Source organism: Scatophagus argus, chromosome 12, assembly GCF_020382885.2.
Source record: "Scatophagus argus isolate fScaArg1 chromosome 12, fScaArg1.pri, whole genome shotgun sequence".
NCBI classification, from domain to species: domain Eukaryota; kingdom Metazoa; phylum Chordata; class Actinopteri; family Scatophagidae; genus Scatophagus; species Scatophagus argus.
In genome coordinates, this window is record NC_058504.1 from 2883031 (window position 1) to 2903088 (window position 20058).

General features: G+C 43.1%; 1 protein-coding gene across 1 annotated transcript in view; it reads right to left on the reverse strand.

Moving 5' to 3' along the window:
* uvssa (UV-stimulated scaffold protein A) overlaps nt 1-20058 on the reverse strand; it is a 28095-nt gene that overhangs the window by 6864 nt on the left and 1173 nt on the right. The window contains exons 3-10 of the mRNA XM_046406043.1: nt 19486-19639; nt 18679-18855; nt 17957-18077; nt 17414-17682; nt 17140-17275; nt 16280-16389; nt 15599-15727; nt 4787-4895 (exon numbers count right to left, since the gene is read on the reverse strand). Of these exons, the coding sequence (XP_046261999.1) occupies nt 4787-4895; nt 15599-15727; nt 16280-16389; nt 17140-17275; nt 17414-17682; nt 17957-18077; nt 18679-18855; nt 19486-19639 (1205 nt within the window). The remainder of the gene's footprint in view (nt 1-4786; nt 4896-15598; nt 15728-16279; nt 16390-17139; nt 17276-17413; nt 17683-17956; nt 18078-18678; nt 18856-19485; nt 19640-20058) is intronic.

Consider the following 20058-nt stretch of genomic DNA (forward strand, 5'->3'; position numbering starts at 1 on the left):
CATAACGCATGTTGTTGATCAACTGTTTCTCTTGTTGTATTATAAGATAACATAAGATAAGATAATCCTTTACTGCTCCTGCAGTGGGAAAAATTAACCAATCAAAGTAGGACTCGAACCTCGAACCCAAAGACTAAGGTTCTCCTGCTCTACCAACTGAGCTCGCTGGGCCAGCCTGAAGCTCCACTGGCAGAACTGAGAAAATGCAATGATCACAATGCTGTTTCATCTGATCCACATGTGTGGAGATCACTACTACATTTCTACACAGGAAGGTCATTATCCACTCCCCATCCTCCATCCCCATGCTGATGGAAAGTCGATGATGGCTGATGGCACGCCTGGAACGCACCCACTTCTGAAAGGGTTTGTGCTAACGTTTTTAGAGCGAAGATTTCAGCACATAAATAACATCTTTTTCAAATGATCTTTGGATTCTGAAGGCGTGGATCACTTTGGACAAACTTCTTTCTTTTTACAGCTTGAAAACAAGTCCCCAACTTCTTCAGCTGTTTAGCGAACAGCAACACTGTTCTGCTGTGAAGCTACAGAAATGTTTGTGGACTGAGAGTTAATGACTGCTGCTTTTCTCTCCTTCTGTGTGTGTGTGTGTGTGTGTGTGTGTGTGGTCAGCCAGGGTCTCTGGGGACTGAGCGGGATTTGAACACACACAACCAGGCATCCACAGTTCAGGTGAGATCAGAGACACATGCTGATCCCTCACAATATTAAGGCTGACCTGGATGCTTCAGAGATCCAAGCGCTGCCGCGGTACACTACGCCAATGATTTGCCCTGCTCAGTGCGACTCCTCTTTGCTGTCTGAACAGCACGACAGCCGATATGCATACTGTCTCTACTGCTTTAATTACAAAAAGCAAATTTCAGTTGTTTTCAGTTGAGCAGCTGTGGTCTCAGACAGACCACCGTCCCAAATGGTAACAACGTGACCACTTCAACACTTCACTGCCGAAAGTCCTGGAAAATACTAAGCTAAAATTTTCCTTCACCAACAGCACAGCCATATAAAAGGTCTTGTACTATTTGATGCTAGCGGGTTCTCATGAGCAGCAAGACCGTAGAGGATTAGTTGTCATAGGGACACATTCTGATATCAGTACAGAGTTTGTTATTTTATTTTAATAGTCTTTTTTGTGGCTGTGGTGGTTTAGTTAGTCTTTAGGCTCAGGTTCAGTGCTGTGTGGTTGTAAACCATCTGTCATCTGGTTTACATCACATAATTTTTCTATAGTCTGTGTAAAAGGCTTAGGATGGTGAAATACAATCAGTCGGAGTCATTTTAACACAGTTCACCTCAACTTCTCCCCTCATCTGTGATCTCTCTGACGGATGGTGAAATACGGACTCAATCTGCTCTTTTCAAACCGCCAAACGGCAGAGGTTTGTCTGGATGTTGTGGATGTTAAGACGCACAGATCAATAGGAGGAAATGTGTATAGTTGTGTGTGTGTGTGTGTGTGTGTGTGAGAGAGAGAGACAGAGAGAGAGAGAGAGAGAGAGAGAGAGAGAGAGAGAGAGAGAGAGAAAGGGGGTTAAAGGGGGTTTGAGAGGGAGAGAGAAAGCAACAGAGGAAAGGCGGAAAGAGGTATTGATTTTCTTGGGTTAAGCAGGGCCTGTAATTAAAATGTTAATTTGAGAAAGAGAGAGAGATAGTGTCCTGACAGCAGAGAGAGGGATAAGAGGGCTGATAATCACAATCAGAATGACACAACAGGACAGAGGGGAAGAGAGACAGGCAGACAGACAGGCAGACAGAGAGACAGATACTAACTGGAGAGAGATAAAGAAAAGAAATGAAGGAGGGGAGATCAGTGCAGAGCCAGGCTTTCCCTAAATGAATGAACACCAGAAGAAATTAGAAGAAAAGAAGAGGAAATGATGAATGCCATCCGCTGGCGGAGATGAAAAGAGTCAGAGGAAGATGGAAGGCAAGAGAAAGACTATTGTAGTCACCAAAAACTGAAAGGGAAAAGGAGAACTGATGTGAAAGGAGGAGGAACTGAGAACTACAGAGGAGCGCCAAACCTTACTATTCAGACGTTTTGTAATCAAATTCCACATGAGTGACGTTCATTTGTTCTCATCTGATATTTAGAGAAAATATTTATTTGAACTTAGTAATGCAGGGCTCAAAGTAGCTTCTTCTAAACAGCGCCATCTAGCTTTTAGTGAATATTATAGCATATATATTACAGCAGACTAATTTTATACAAAGAGCATTCAGGAAGAAACAACAAACTTTCATCATGAAATGGTTTAAAGAGACCATGCAAGACAGGCACTGAAGGAAAAGTACCCAGTCATGCCAGAAAGTGACAGAGTGGAAAAATCCGTAAACCCTCATGAAACAGGTGGGACAGGAAGCTTGATAAGGACTGGGTAGAGATCACATTTGGGGCTACTTGGTGAGCGACTGAGGCTGGTGGTAAAATCACTGACATGTATGAACGCAGACGACATGTTTCCACTTCCTCCCACTGTACTAAAGTGAAGTTTTTTTTTTTGACTCACATCTGTCAAATATACTGATTTGGCTGGATGAGATGAAGTGTTTTGTGCAGTACTGGTCTTATACCACCATGTGGTAGTGAGATTCAGAGATACCAAGCAGCAACAAAACAACATTACACTTTGTGGGCTCAGGTTTTTATTTGGATTAAGCATTTCTTTGTATTCAGGGAAGCTTGCAGGCTGGTGTGTGTTTGTGTGTATGTGTGTGTGTGGGCGGTAAAGTCTGGGTGCAGGGCTAATAGGGGCTCATTAAAGAGGTTGCATTGTTAATTTGGTATGGCCCCTGTAGATCATTACCTAGGCCACTAATCACCCTGACACACTCACACTCACACACACAGCTGTTTTGGGCACATCAGATACAATCTAATTACTTTGACGTCCAATTGATTAGTAATGGAGGGAGGTGGGAGCAGAGAGGGACGGGCTCACAGGTAAAGAAGAGGCTCACTGTGAAACTAATGACTCAGGAGGCTGCTGGGGAGGACTCGCAGGCGGGTCAAAGGCCACAGCACAGCCATACCAACATGGCTGACCAAGCAATAACAGCACTGTCTACAACAAGTTTTGCTAAGGTGTTTATGACACAGACACACACATAAACACACCGACGTTCACATAAGAATCTATATGAGTAATGGTGAGAAGCATGAATATGGCTGACAGAGCAGCACCGCAAGACTTTTAGTGTCCGCTGTTGCCTGGAGCTTCCACGAGGCTGCTGATAATGATATTAACAGCATTCAAATACCATCTATTATTTAGAAAAAAATATGTTGTTATGTAGCTGACATAGCAATAAGATGAACAGGCAGTTGGTTAATGACGTGAACATTTGACCTCCGACCTGGCATGCCGCCTGGAGGCTGGACATAATCCATACAAGGCCAATGCAACCACAGCGCAAGAAGGAACCAACCACAGCAGCCATTCATATGTGGCTGCTGATGACTGCGTGTGAAGGTAAATGGATATGTTGACAGGAATATATCCATCAAAGATACACAGGGAAAATGCTTGTGGAAATCTGTCTCCATTACAACTCTGTGGTGCATTTCAAATCAGACAAAAACACATACTTAACAGTCAGAACCGAGCATGTGAGACTCGACCAGACCACTAACTCACTCACTGTGAGCTGATAAAGCTCAAAAGGCATTTATAGCAGTGTCATTCCTCGGTAAACACCAAAAACGAATTTGCAGGTGACTGCAAACAGCCTGCCTTCACTGGAACAAACCTGTGGGTGGATCACTACACTTGAGTTTTGCTTCACATTTTTAAGGCATCAATAATCAATATTTTAATACTAATAATCTCTCAAACGACTGTGCGTGACGTGAACTGGTTTCATCCAGAAATAATTCAGAAAATCATCTTTGAGCTCATTGTTTTGGGGCTACAAATTCATCTGAGTCACGTTAACCTCTCTGATGAATGTCCTTCCAGCACCAGCAGGCAGCTGTTTACAGTGAAAAGGTTTTGATAAACACACTGTACAGCAGCCAGGCGCCAAATGACTGACGCAAAACAGGCACAGACTGGCTGGTGAGCAAGCAAGGCTCGACAGTAATGGTTACAAACCATTTGAGAAATTGGCGAACCAATTATTACTATTAATACAAATAAACACAGCAAATCCGCAGCACAAACGCAGCTTTAAAATGGAAAAACATGGGTGCTGTTTTAAAGCCAGTGTCTGTTAAAATAAAAGGACGGTAAGACAATAATTTTTTTCCTGCACTGAATTAGGAATAAAAAGAGAGAACCCTACTGAGAACTCAGCTGTGGGACTGTGTTTGATGCTAACCCTGCATGTTTAAATCCTGTAACCTTTCATGAGAGTCGTGAGCTGACTGATGATAAGAAAGGACCATCGCTACGCACTCAGTTCTACCGTGAAATATAGCATTTCAGCAGTGACTTACAAGAAGTGAAAAAAGGTCAGATTGGTCCGATTATCGAGCTTCCTCACACTGTTTGGACCACACTCTTAGTATATCGTCATGGGATTGCGTTTCACTTTCAATCTTAGAATGAAAGAAAACAAAACATAAGAGCTGCTGTATAAATAAACCAATTTAAGCAGCGCTTTACCTGCACGTGACCAGCTGCCTCTTTGAAGTACGCCTGTGTGCGCGTGTGTGTTTGTTTGTAGAGTGTGTGTGAGCATCTTGCACAATTAGAGCAGCTTAACCTCACTATTTATGCACGTGTCCGCAGATCTGAGGTGCACATGTGTGTGCTGAACTCACCGTACTCGGCTCGGAGATGCTCTGGAATGTGAGGCTCGTATCCCTCTTTCTCTGGAACCTCATCGAAATCATCGTCGTCGTCCTCATCCCCGTCTGAGGAGGCCTTCATCTGAGGAAGAGTGAAGAGTGATGGACTTCCTGTCAGTGCAAATCATCAGAACGCTTCTGCTTCACGGGTCTGTTTTGGTGAAAGCTGCAACGCCGTAGCACCCACAGACGATCTGTTACGATTGTAACACTCAACAATGAATTTTTATGGGAAGTTATCCATTTCTGTGCGAGTTACAAACACATCTGCCGTTGTGTGCACTGACAATCAACTGTTGAAAAGTCAAACAAAAAGCTCTGTAGTTCTGTGTGTCCATATGTGAGGAGGCCAGCTTCACCAGGCTTTGTCATCCATATCTTCACCATGCATGAACACACGAACACACACACACACACACAGTTGCTTTTTGTTGTTTTGTGTCTGCACTTGACTTCATCAACAGCCTTATCATATAAACTTAAACCTGCAGACAAATGTTTCCTAAATGAGGCGCATTTGGTCAAGTAAAACTAAAACTGCACTCACCAACAAGCTGAACGCAGCTAATCAAGTGTCAGTGAGGTGCAGAACATCAACCAAACTACACACGTAGAAACGGTGAATAGTTATGTTTGCTTTCTACCTCATTCCTTTACTCTCCTTCTTAGGGTTGTGTGATCTTTGGCTTAAAAAGGGAGGACAATGATGTGTGTGTGTGTGTGTGTGAGATGAGCTGCTATCGGTGCTAAGCAGAATTTATGGTTTTTAATTTCCTGGTGAGGTTGTTAGCCATTGGCTGGGCTACAATGCAGAACATAACACTCCTATACACACAGGGGTAATTTCCATAACACAAGTGAGTGTGAGTGTGTGTGTGTGTGTGTGTGTGTGTGTGTGTGTGTGTGTGCTATGCCTTTAACAGCTAAGGACACAGACACACACTCCAGTCTAGCAGCGTAATAATGATGATGATTAGTGTCATGAGGGGAAAAACCTCACATTAAACTAACCTCTTATTCACTAAGGTCTCTTTTTCATTAGAGTGTAATACCTGTGTGTGTGTGTGATAGAAAGGCCACTGTGTTCCTGCTGATAAAGCCCATTAGAATGTTAAAATTAGTTTACAAATGATGAGCCCTTAGAAAACACTACCAAAGACAACCGGACCACAGGCGAGATTCAGTTAACCACATCACGACCCTGAGCAGCCTTCTCGGTCCAGCACACAGAGATCAATTAAAACGCTTCATATTACAAAGCTAACCATTCAATTAACGAGCAACTAAACAATTAAAGCCTAATTAGTACTCATTAAAAGCAGCCACAGAGACTCAGACACGGTGGGTGGTTGATGACGGAGAGAAACACGGCCTCATTCATGAAATATGACAACAAGATTTCATATTGTTTTTCGGTCATATGAAATCTTCAACTGTACGCTGCCAAGGGAGTAAACAAAATCATTGGGTTAATTTTCCCCAAACACATTCAAGAACCATACTGTTAATTCAACTTTTTTGAAGTAATGTTAACTAAGATTAGACGGAATACAGTTTGGAGACAGAAGTACTTTGAGTTCGGAATAAATGCAATTATTTATCTCCTCATGTTTTAATTGTGTTCTTATTATGCCACTAATAACAACTATAGATGATCATAAGGTAAAGAAAGAACATTTTGACTGATAATCGACACTGGCTGATGTGGCTTCCCAATAATCCTGATTGGAGCACCACTACGTCCACTCATTTCTACCTTTTTCACAGTAGTAGGTAAGTCCACTGACATGTACTCATTATCACAAGAAAAAAAGTAAATGTCACAATTACCTTATAAAAATTAAGCGACCTCCATCTCCTGTGAAATGTAACACCACAGGAAGTAAAACACGGTACAGTAAAATCCCCCTGACTGTGATAAAACAGAGCTGTTATTACTGCAAATGATCCTCTTCATCTCAGAACGGAGGCTGCACATGGCGAGGCCCAAATGCGAGATACTGAGACGTCATCTTATTTATTTCCCAAACAAAAGCTGAGAGAAGGCTGTTCAACAGAAGTGTAACATTTTAAACACCAAAGCAAACTTTCTCCATTACTCCGCTTGATACTGCATTCATTCATCCTCACAGTACAATGGATTCACACACAGCACACGTACACACAGATACAGTCTCTATAGGTTTTGTGCTTGTCTCCTTTAATCCCGGCTGTTTTATTCTGCTCTGATCAATGGCATAAGACTAAGAAGTGATCACCCGCTTGGAGGAAAATCTTGCCCTAACATCATCCCTTTTCCCCCTCTTTCTGCCTCTTTGTCTCTAATTCACCTTAATTTAATCCTGATAGCATCGAGTGCTGTCGACCGGCCTGGCAGAGCTGTAAGTTTCACAGCAGAATTAGCTTTCCTCCAGAAACATTTCGCTGACGGGGAAACGCGGCTAAAATATGGCCTCTATTCCGCCACATGGCTGCGTGTGGGTGGGGGGGCTGCTTTGCATTTTAACAGAGCTTTGGTTTATTCTGTGGGGCACACATGGGGAGAAAATCACACAGCAACACTGCTCCCCACAGGAGATAAAAACTGCTCCTCTAACTCAAGATTTACCAGACAAATTAGACGTGATGGCTTAAGCAAAGCAGGGCCATGTGTCACTGTAATAGGAAAAAGACAAAAACAAATATTGGTAACTTTAACATTAAAAACAAGCCCAGATAGAAATAAAGTAGTTTCTGAACAGAACTGAATAAATACAAAAGTTGTTTAAGTAAAGCAGGGCTATGTGTTACTGTAATGGCAATGTTTACTCAAAGATAAAATAAAGCAAATTCTTAAAGGGAGAAATAAGTAGTTGTTTAAGAACAAAATAAAGCAGAAATCTGTTGGAAGAGGTTGCTGAGGTAAGGACCTGGACAACAATAAAGCATCAATGGACGGTGCAACAACCACCTTCAAGTGAACATCAGGCAGACTGCAGCTCACAAGTTTTTTGTTAATAAGTAGCTTGTTTTGTCCAACTAACAATGCTGATACTGAACTGATGAATGAATGGATGAATTCATTCATTCTTAACTGCCAGTGGGGTTTTGCAGTGTATTTCAGTGAACTAAGGACACTTCTTCCTGGTTTTGCACACAACATACTGGACCAAGGCACTGGAAACAGGACCTGCAGCAGCGATGACAGCATTGGACAAAGTATTTGAAATGCCAAGGAGCTGCCAAATCCAATCAAGGCATGAAAAAAAAACATTTCAGCCTTTGGCAGAAGGGAAGCTCACAGACGCGTAGCTGAACAAGTAGTACCTTCTAATTTGCAGGCGTCAGGTGCTTTGATACCGCAGTACTGACTCTTCTACCTGTGTTATGTTTTTGCCCCCTGAACAGAGCAGGCAGCCTTACAAGGCAGTTTTAGGGGTGTAGATTATGCTAAGTGGCTCACTGTTAGCCGGACTGGCCTGCATACAGAGCACTGACCTCAACCCAGTCCAACACCTCTGTCCACTATTTACTGCCCAGAGTCAGTACGGTGGTGTGGAAAGCCTGGACCGAGCAGAGCGGAGGTTGTTTTAGCAGCACATCAGTATCCACGGTTTAGGATGTTTGTGTTGTGCTGGTTGGGTGTCCACATAGTTTTAGCCATGTAATTATGAGCATAGAGTAACAAACAAAAAAAAAAAATCAATGTCTGAAGATGATTAGAAACTAAAGTATGTTGCTGCTTCCACAGGTGTCTTTGCTTATTCAGCTTGTGTAGCATCTCACCCTCTCTCCTCACCCCTCCTCTCCCATAAAAAAAAAGACTCTTATCCTTTATAAAAATGATGTGAGGGCGCCGCCTCGGACAACTGCTCCCCTGACTTCATTTGTCTCTTGGCAAGTTTGATGGCGCTGCGTTTAAAAACCCATTCAATCTTATAAACCAAAAATTAAATGTAGTCGACTGTGATGGGCACTCAGTGCATCTGCTATTTATATGCTAATGTACACTGAGCCTGCCAAGGTCTGGCAAATTATTAGTGCACAGCCATAAGTCAGGTGTATGGCAGAGAGTGGAGGGGCAGGTTAACCATCTCACACACACACACACACACACACACATACACACACACACAGAGTGAGAGAGGAGGAGAAAAGGAGTTAGAGGAGGTGGTGAAAGCAAAGGGAGAAGGAAGAGTGGAGGAGAGGAGAACATGAGGAGGTGAAAAAACTCTGAGGAGACGTCTCTATTGCCTCCCTGACGAGTTAATATTGCTCTCCACCTGGCTAAACGCACACACGCACACGCACACACACACACACACACACACACACACACACACACACACACACACACACACACAGACTGGATTATTTCTTTCTACATTTAAGGATGAAATGGAAAGTGCCTTTCTGGAATACTGACTGTCTCTAATGTCACCATGAACACAAAACATTTTCCCATTTGCTAAGAAAAAGCACACAAGAGGCAGTTAGCTTAATGAACACATTACACGCAAATGCATTTACACACACACACACTCATCTTCCTGAGAATATTACACAAAAATTACTTCTTTTGTCCACCCAACAGTCCAAAACTCAAAGACTTGTCCTTTTCACCAGAAACGACAAAGAAAAGCAGCAAATCCTTACACTTAAGGGTTTCAGCACTGCAGCTGATTAAAACCCAGAACAGAACCCAGTGTGTGCAGTACTGAGAACTTTACACAACAATAACCATGAAGTCAACAAGATGTCACCACTCCAGTGTTCTCAACTAAATACACACAGCTTTATTAAACCTGCAAACAGGAGGCTTATGCTTTAATTTGTTCTCTTTAAACAGTTTTTTAAAAGAGGGACGTGACGCAGCTTCCGTGTTGTTTTGTACGCGTCTTCCTGTCACTGGTTGATACTGCGTTTCAGTGCCCTTAAAAGCACACCTTTAACTGTATCTGTGCAGGAACTCAGGCACTGTGAATGACATTGCATTTACTCTCAGTGCCCCACATGCCACATGAGGCTGAGGCTGCCGTGCAAGCTGCACACCTTCTCATCTGAAGCGATGCAGCACTTCCTGTCCAAAGCGTCCCATGATACTTCTATGCTCAGACATTCACACAACACAGCCAGCATCGACATGCAGCAGGAGCTGGGAATCGAACCACGGACCTCCTGATGAGTGGATGCTGGACCCCCTGAGTCACAGCCACCCCTATCAACGTGCCTGAATGAAGTCAAATCGCGTTTTCGTCCTTACCTGCTCGACATGTTTATCTTATACAGTTCTCTGTTCTGTTTAAAGGGACTGGGAGTCCACTGTCACTGACTGATTTTAACATTTTTACAAACTAATTAGGCCCAAAGCTTCCAGTGGAGTCTGACCTGTTCAGGGCCTGATTTGCCACAACATCGCACATCTCTATTACCACCTTGCACTCCTATTCATTACTACCTCGAAAGGATCCCATGGGATCCCACACTAATGAGAAAAAAGCTCTCCACTCCCCGCGTTCCCTCTGCATAGCCTCTCCTCCGCTGCTTTACCCCATTATACTCCTCCACCCCCAACACCCCCAAACACACACGCACCCTTTGTCTCGGGGGAGCAGTCAGCTTATATGATGTATAGGGTGACATCTTTATTTCACTAACCTAGCCTGGCAGGTCTATTAGCCAGCCCAGCGCTTCCTAAACCTTTCCCTGTCAGCGAGCTTATTCTCAACTGTCTAGTTCAACTCCCCCTCCCAGCCTGTCTCAATCTGTGATCAAAACAGTCATTATTATACGCTCTCGCCTACTGCCAAAGTGAAATTACACAGTGCTATTCTTCATTTTATTGGGGACCTCTGAACGCTCTGAGAGGACACCTGGAATGCGCTGAAAAGGTGCAAGAGCTCCTCAAAGACCTCCACCCCCATGTCAGTCCCAGTGGATCCATCAGTTCCAATCTGCAAACCATCTCCTTTCACATTATCAGAGACCTCTAATGGAACCAGACTGTGTCCACAGCGATTTACAAAATCTGGGGGGGGGGGGGGGTGTACTTTGATTACAGCCACTTCATTTGTTGAAACCACCTTTAGGTTGGCTCTGATCATCAAACTTTGTCAGCAGTCTGATAAGCACCTACTTATCAAAGTCCACCAGATGGCGAGGGCCAATTTCTTTTCTCATTTTCTCATATTCAAATTGAAACAATGTCCATCACTCCAAACTGACATGTCCACAAACAGCCCTCTTGCATCCTACACAAAATAAAATTCAGCTTTGTGACTGATCATGATGTCAATCGTGGCATATAAACCACAGTTTAAACAGGACTACAGCATAACATTTCACAACAACAGTCAACATCAACAATCAAAGGTGCCAAACCCAGCAGATCAGACTGTACCAGCATATTTTCCATCGTTACTGCCTTAACTTCTTTACTCCCTGCAGTTACCTTTGAAGTTTAACTCACAGCATGCATTTTTACTACAAAGACTAACTGATCAGCCCAGTTTCCAAGATGCAGTAAACACAACGCCAAGACTTCTTATGAACACAATGCGTAATGAGAATGAAATAGAGGCAAAGAGAGCAAGAGGAAAAGATATTGTTTGTGTACAGAAGGAGACACATTCAGGGAATGAAAGCAGAAATGAAAAGGAGAGAGAGGGAGTCGGAGGAGAGAAATAGAGGGATAGTCTTTCTTTGTTTATCTCCAGTGAGAAACAGGCGGCCACATCCATTGTGCTGTGATAAGATGGGTTATCAGCAGTAAACAAGGCCTGGGCCTGTATGAATGGAGCCTGGAGTGACTGAATAGACTCTTAAAAACAGATATGTTCAAATAAGTCCGTATGTCTTATCCTTTCCTAAATGCAAGTCTGTGTTTTCAGTTAGCAGCACTCAGTGGATGCATATGAGATTCTCCTGGTGATAACTCTCAGTGAAAACTCTCCTTAAACATATTCACTATTCCCAGAAAGTACGAAAGAGCTGGAGACGAGTGTGAGAGCTGCCTGTTTGCTGTTACGGTGAAAAGCTTCATTACAGAACAGAAAGAAAGTGAAGCTGATTAATTCTGCTGGCCTTGACACCTGAACTGGCAGAGATAGAGAGTTAGGACTACGAGCAGACTTGGCACCAACGCCATGAGCCCGCCGAGAAGCCCGTCAGCGCCCACAGGTCTACAGGTCGGCTGCGCCAACGGCGAGCACCGAGCTGGGAGGCAGTGTTGCACAATCTGATCTGTCTGTCCGGTGCTGCTACAGAGGAGGGGTGCGAGACACAATCGCCAAATCCTGTTTGGTGACACGGCTCTCAAAAACACTTTCACATTGTTTACATGCAAAGACTTGTGGCAGTTACTGCTACAATTTTTATTTTCTTAATCTGTTTAAGAAAGCTGCAAGCACCTTAACGCACCAATTTATTTTTTAAGTGATAAAGACAAACTTTAACTCCTTGGCTCAGACTGCATTAGAAGCAGTGCCGTCACGCAGGATGTTATAGTGACTGTAATAAACACAAACGCAGACCCCACGGTTCTCTCAGCAGAAGACTTTCAGTCTTACTCATATTTTAAAGCAAAAATAGGTCCTCTTCTTTACACTACGGCAGTTTTCTAAAAAAAAAAAAAAATACGATATAAACGTACATCACAATATATTAAACCTCCATATCAGGATGTGTGTCATATCAGAGACTTGCCTACACACAGCCCTACTGCAGGCTAGCGATGTCCCTCATCAGACAACTAGTCGACAGTTATTAAAGTAATTATTATTATTCCATTAATGTACATGTTGGAGCTACGGTGTACGTAGGACACCACACTGGTCCAGCCAGTGTCACTTACACTCCATATAGTCAGGAACCTTCAATCAGGGACAGCTTCGGGGTAGAAGAATTTTGGTGTCATCTGACACCAAAATTATCCTAATGACTTCTACAAAGAGAGAAAACAACCAACAATTAAAATTTGCGATTAGATGATTAATCATATTGGCATCAACAGGTTCCCTTAGTTGATTATTAAGAGATAAAGTCTTAAATGACCAGAAGATAAAACCACGGAGACAAGAGGACAAAACACAGAACTACCCAATACTGACTGCTGTCAACTCACCCTGCTGATACATACAACCTACAAGGGGACATCACCTTGTCCAACAGAAAACAGAAGCACTAAAGCAACACTCTGTGGGTTACCATGGTTACCTCACACCACTCCCTACGGGCCCGAGCAGAAACGATTGACTGAATGACCTCAGAGAGGCTGGCCATCTTTTGCTGGGTCCCTGTATCACACAGCCGATGTCTGGTGTGAGCAACCAGAATCATCACCGTGTTAGCAGCAAAGAAATTTCCTCTCATCATGCTGGCCTCATAATCCACTGGGTGAAGCAGGTTAACGTACTCAACAGTGTCCAGTGGCAACGTTCGTTCTGGACTGTCTACCAACTACGAGACTGGAGCTGGTCAATCTAGCGTGACAACACGGGATTGAAACCATCAACAATTTTATTCTCATGAATAATATTTATAAAATGTAGCAAGCGGCAAACATTCAAACATCTGAGTCCATGCACTCAAAAGTAAGCCATAACAAAAAAAATTAAAAAAAAAACATAAAACAATCGGCAATCGTCTTCTGCATGTAGATGCTTCTTCACTCGCTCAACCTACCTGCCTTATTCTCTCATTCAATAAGGACGCCTCTCTATCTGCCTCTATAACACTCCTCTCTCTCCGGCTCCCCTGTTATGGGAGACTATATTGAGAGGTCCACTGAGAGAGAAACCAATCGTGTGGTGTGTCAGCGGCCCGATAGAGGAGGACCCTGTAATGGAAGGCCTTTTAAGGCTAAAAAGGAAAAGCTAATTATGATAAAGGGGCTGTAAGTTGTGTGGTTATCACAGTGCTGGGCCTGCTGGTGCAGCAGACTGGTCCCTGACAGTGATAACCAGGCAGAGCGAGACGCCTGGCGCTCTGTCACTGTCACTCTGCTGCTCTGTTCAGCTAAAGATGGATTCACACACTACAGCTTTTATGCCTTTTTTCTAAACGCATATAGCAGTTTGCATTCATTGGTCTTTTAAATCCTTAAACTGCAGGCTGCTGTCCATCCCTCTTGTCTTCTCTTCCCTCCAAAATCACTCAGCACTGCAAGTATGCAGCAAGTACCTCATCTCAACACAGACATTAGAGCACCAGTTAAACCCCATCAAATATGCAATTAGTCTGAGTGAAAGGTTTCCCAAATGACAAGCTTTACGACAACCCCGGTCTGGTTAGTTTGTGCCTCCATTTTGGGCTGGCTCCAACAACAGCAGAATGACGATGCTAAGCCAGATATAGAGGCAGCCAGCTACACATATCAGCTGTCAAGCCATGAGGCACATTAGCTGTACTGAAGTGAACGAATGGGTACATCCACCCCCTTGCTCCCCAGTGTCTTCTCTCTGTCTCTGATGCATTATGCATTATGGCTGTGCTTTGCTATCTCACCTCTCCCAAATGTCCTCACTATTAATATTTCCATCGTCCTCGTCTCTGTCTCCGTTATGATAGTCCCCTGTGAGGGTCCGTGTGAATGCAGGAGTGAACAAAGAAATTTAAAGATGAAAACAGGAAGTGGACATTTCTTTTAGAGCAATGCAAAAAGCAATGCCCAGTAACGCCTCAGTGAATCCGAGGTGCACAGCACAAAACAATTTGTGATGGGATTTGTTAATTTCACTTCCAAGCATTACGTTTTTAACTTATCTTAAGTGGAAAGCAAACAAGGAGCTCAATATGAGCTGGCTTGTCATCTTCCAGTTTTTCACACCTACTTTAGCAGCAAGCACAATCACTCTGTGGTGAAGAGTATCTGAAACTGCAGTTCCTAAGACAACCACTAGATGGAGTGAATGAAAACTAGTGCCACTCTGAGACCAATAAAGTTCTCTTTCAAACCCACTTTTTTGAGGGCATTGAGAGCACCAGCTTTTTATCCCCCCTTTATTAAAAAAAAAAAATCCTTGACGTGCTATGAAACTTTTCTGACGCGGTGTTGATTTGTATTATTGGTATTAGTCTTTCTGATTTGTCTGACAAAGTTCCAATTTGGACTTGGACTGCTGCACTGTTCATAGTAAAATAAAACATTTTTCTATCAAAAGGACCTGAAGACAGTGATGCCACTGAATCACAAGGCAATGAAGTAGGAAAAATGTCTTCTTGTATAGGACTCATAAACAAAACCTCTCTCTAAACAAAGAGGAAAGAGTAATTTCATTTATTTCAATATATGTTTTGGTCTACAAACCACCAATGTAAGGACGTTAAGGCTGTGACGACAGGATATGAGAATTCAGAGGAGACTGAGCATCAGCTGATGCAGTGCTGAGAGGGAGCTGGTTATCAGCACATAACTCCTCCATAGTGATTCTTTCTGATCAAATGACACCTCTGTAAACAGAACATCTGTAAAGTCCTGTGCTTACTTGATTGGTAGTAGGATGCTGCCACCTGCTGGCCATGCGTTACATGAGTCTGCACTCCTGTTTGATAAATGATTAAAATGGAAGCGCGTCTATTCCAATAAAGTGACTGTTTTCCTGGACAATTAACCAGGAGTGATAAATTCTACATGACCACGCTGAGGAGCTTCATATTTACACATTCTTTTGTTTTCCAAAAGAAGATGTGTGGATACATGATCACATATTTGTCAACAGTAGGGAGGTAAATACCCCGGCAGCTTATCTGATGTACCTTGAATCATCTCAACTACGAGTTGTAACTGTAACACTGGATACAACTCACCACTTTTCGGACCCTGGTCTTGTAATCAATGTGAAGCTCTTTGTGTTTCTGAAGGGCAGCTTCTAAAGATGTCTTCAGATCCAGAGCTCTCCTCAACAGCTGCTGCTCAGCACCTGACTTGGTGAAAACCTACACCCAGACGGACAGACAGACAAACAGTAAGAGACAGACAGAAGCAGCAGAAGGCGTAGCTAGAAGGTTTTACGCTCATCTCATATACTGATTTCTATTCACATACTTGCATGTCTACATTAGGAATACACCAATTATGATCCTGGCCTTGATTATTGGGACTGAAATTCATCTTTGTTTCGATTATCACCATCTGTGTTTTATTGTTTTTTTGTCCGACTGCTGATAAAATAAATTTATTAAAATATGTGCCACTTTGGCTCTGGATGTAGCATCCACATCTCTGTGGTCCCCTTCAGTGTCCAATCCAGTACAACATGTGCCTCCCAAACGTCATGGAGTGGAAGTGTTAAGAAAAAAATAGAAATACTCAAGCACAAGTACCTCACAAAACAAAGTACAGTTCTTGAGTAACTTACTTGCATTCTACATTTTGGTTCCAAATATCTGTAATCGGTCTCCTTGACGACTAGTGATCGCTATCTGCTCTGAGAAACACATCGATCGATCACTTGTCTACATATTTGAGCTCTGTGTGTTGGGACCAACCTGAACCCAGCCCTGCACAGCTGGCAGGTGCTTGGTTTTTATCAGTCTGTGGAGGTCAATCACCGTGGAAACCACTGCCTCGTTATCCTCCGTCTCCTTAACATGAAGACCTGGAAGACAGGAAAGCATAAGAAACGTAAGGAAAAGGAAAAGAACAGTTTAGAACGAGTCCACAAAGAATTTATTCAGAGCGCTCAGTCTTTTTATTTTTTTTTTGTGGTTGCTCTGAATGCCTCAACTTGAAAATATCTGAACTTTCCAGAGAGCAGCTAGGTTTGTCGCTGTCGCTAATTTTCAGGCAACCAATCATACATTAGACAGAGTGGGACTTGTCACCCTGCTGACCTAAAAAATGGCGGAGAAGCTCGAGCAGATCAGTCGGACACGCACAGCCAGAGGTGAATATCGAGTTATTCCCAATCAAAACTGACATGGAGCTTTTTTTTCCTCTCATCACACAAGCGCTTCATCCCAGCCAATTCCAGAATACATAAAACTTTTCATTAGCTCAGCTTGGACACAAATCTCTCGGCTGAACTTTTCAAAGCCTGGTTAACTAAGGCCCTGAAAACGTTCTCACTCATTTTGCTTTCGGCTGGTTAAACAGCCTGATGAACTTACAGTAGACGTCTTTGGCCACACATTCAAACTTCCTGATCGTCTTCAATGCAGCATTTGTTAGGTTCAAAGTCCGCATTCTTTGAGTATGTAAACAAAAGGTTTCTTGCGCCTTAATGAAGTGTCGTAATCTATCTTGAGCCATTTGACTCTTCTGCTCCTATGTAACGCCAGCATATGAAACAATGCGTTGCCTTACTTGGAGCACTTCAGTAAACGCTAAATATTCATGTTGCACTCACCAGGACTGAGGTTCAGGTCCAGACTGTAGGAGTGAGAGATGAGCCCAGAGTTCCGAATAAACAAGTTTTCATCGTCTTCATCGTCCTCGTCTTCCTCCTCCTCCTCCTCTCCTTCACTCTGCACTGTCTCTGTCTCCTCTTTCCACCCCTCCACCTCTCGTCCTTTCTTCTTCTCCTCATCCTCCTCCTGCTGCTGCTCATTCTCATCCCTCTTGTCTTTACTCTCTTTTTCTTTCTCCTCTTCCCGGCTGCTTCTCTTCTCCTCTGTTATTACTTCGTCTTCTTTTCCTCTCCTGTCCTCGTCATTGCTTTTCATTTCTCCCCTGCCCTCCTCTCTCTCTTCTATCATTCCTTCTCTCCTGTCATCCTTCAAGTCTTTGCTGCAGCAGGGCTGTTCATCAGCTGATGGAGATTCATTGGCTGGCTGGGAGTTTGGAGGGCTGCTATTGGTCGTGTGGATGTCTGTAAGGCCAAACTCGGGGAAAAGCAGCCTCATACAGGACTCCATCTGTGTCAAGGTTGTCTCGATTTCCTGGTATGACTCTGGCAAAAAAACAAAAAACAATATGTAATAGTTGACAAACACTAACAGCACGTTTCTGTGTCACTGTACTCTTTTTAGGAAAGTAAAAATAAAAAAAATTAAAATATATCTAATTTTTTATTTAATTTTTATTTTCATTTTTGTGTGAAGCAAAAACAGGATATGTGCCCCCCCCCCCGCCAAGCGTTGACGATAACAAAATCAGTTGTTACTATTGGCATTGTTGTTATTATCATCACTAGAAGTACTACTGTTACATAATGTGGTGTTTACCCTCCATGTCTTTGGAGGCTGCCTCCACCCTCTCTTTGTAGATCACCTCCATCCTCCTCCGTCTCTCCTCCTCCCTCCTCCTCTCTGCGACTGTCCTGGCCTCAGCATCCTGGAAGTCCACCTGATGAAATGGACACATCGTATCACTTACAGGTAAAGTAATCCTTGCTCTTCCAGCCTACCACCAGGAAATGGGTTGAATGCCGCCATCATCAGCGATGTTCCACTCACTTAAATGTGTCCTAGGTGAGATGAGGATCACAGTGAGAGGAGACGCTAATGACAGGTGTGCCTACGTGGAAGTTTTTTTTTTTGTTTTTTTTTTAACCAGTCAGCAACAGTAGTTTGAGTGATCAAGGACCTCCTTTTGGTTAAATTAAAAGTTAAATTCCCATCTTCACACATTTCTCTCATATTCCTGAGCTGAATCATGTCATTTTATGCATACATTGTATACATCAGCATTGTCATTGTGAGCATGTTAATATTAGCATTTAGGGCAAAGCTCCACTGTGCTTTGGCACCCTGTGTGACCCCAGCGTTAACCTTGTGTAGAATATGCACCTGTAACTCATTCAGAACATCTGACCGGATGCAAATGCAACAAGTTGAAAATGAGTTGAGTTTGGGTACTTGTTTTCAGAAAACATGAAGGTACAAGACAGTTTGTCATGCGACAGCATAAGCAAAAATGTACTGTACTGGTTTCATATCCCTCTCACCTTCTTAACCTGTTTGAGAAAGTGATAGCCCAGAGCTAACTTTTTATAAGCCGTCCCATAAGACGCCTGCCATGACTGGACGGTCTGGATGGCCAGTGACCTCAGTTTTCTGGCTACTTCTTTAGGAGGGGGGAGGGGCTGCTCCGAGTCAGTCTCCACTGTCAACTCCAAGAACTCCTGCAAGAAACGGAGGATTTAGCGAGACGAGGAGAAAAAGGGAGGAGAAAGATGAAAAGGAGTGAGGGAAAGTCCATCACTTTGGGCTCTGGGAAACTGTGATGAGAATTTTTCACGTTTGCATCCAAAATTTTCTAGACTCTACAGCAAGAAGGTTCTAGGTTTGAGTCCTGGTCTGGGCCCTTTTGTGCATGTTCTCAAGGTGCCTGTGTTTTCTCCAGATACTCCGGCTTCCTCTCACAGTCCCAAAAACACGCACATTAGCTTAATTAGCTACTCTACATCGCCCCTCGGTGTGAGTGTTTGTGTGTGTGTGTGTGTGATTGACTGGCGACCCTGCACGGATAAGTTGTTTAGGGTTTCATAGACTCAACAATTAATCATGAAAACAATCAATAGATGAACTGAGAATGAAAATAATCATTAGTGGCACCCTGGCACGGCCATGTGATATTACGCTGATACATTTTCATGTAGCTTTCTCTTTCTTCACCACACACATGTTTGCATGCCTCTTTTGGCGGGAGTTTCATCTTCCCTGAATTGCGGTTCTAAAGAGTGTAAAGCCCTCTGAATCAAACTGTGATTTCTCATTTGCCAAAATAAAATTTGACTTTGACAGGCCAGTACCTGCAAGTTGTCCACCAGCAGGGTTCTGAAGTGATGCGACCTGGAGAAAAGTTCACTGGCTATCTGGAAGGCAGACAGTCGGATCTCAGCGTGTTGTTGGTTGAGCTGGGACATCACTGAGTGGTACACATGGTCTATGCAGTCATTAGACACTCTGGGAGGAATGAAAGAGGCAGAGTGATAAGGGATTGGTGACTTTTCATTCAACAACACGCATGAATATTATATGTATTCTTATAATGCAGGGAATTCTAACCTTGGTGTCTGTTTCATTTCGCCTTGTTTCAAAGTGTTTTGTATGAAAATAAATATACCTCTCTTTTTGCCATTCAGTACTGACAATGTGAATGTTTTAGTTCCAACAAAAGACTACACCAGGACTATGATGTTTGAAAATGTTTTACAACAACAAGAAAAGTTTCTGTAGTGTGTGCACTTAACTCCTTCTTAAAGGATAATTCAAAGTAAGAATGTCTGTGCACGACAGTGTTTCAACGACCACAGAGCACATGACACAAACATCATCAAAAAATTATTGAAAGCTTTGCAGTCGACTTTTACCTGCAAAGGGTG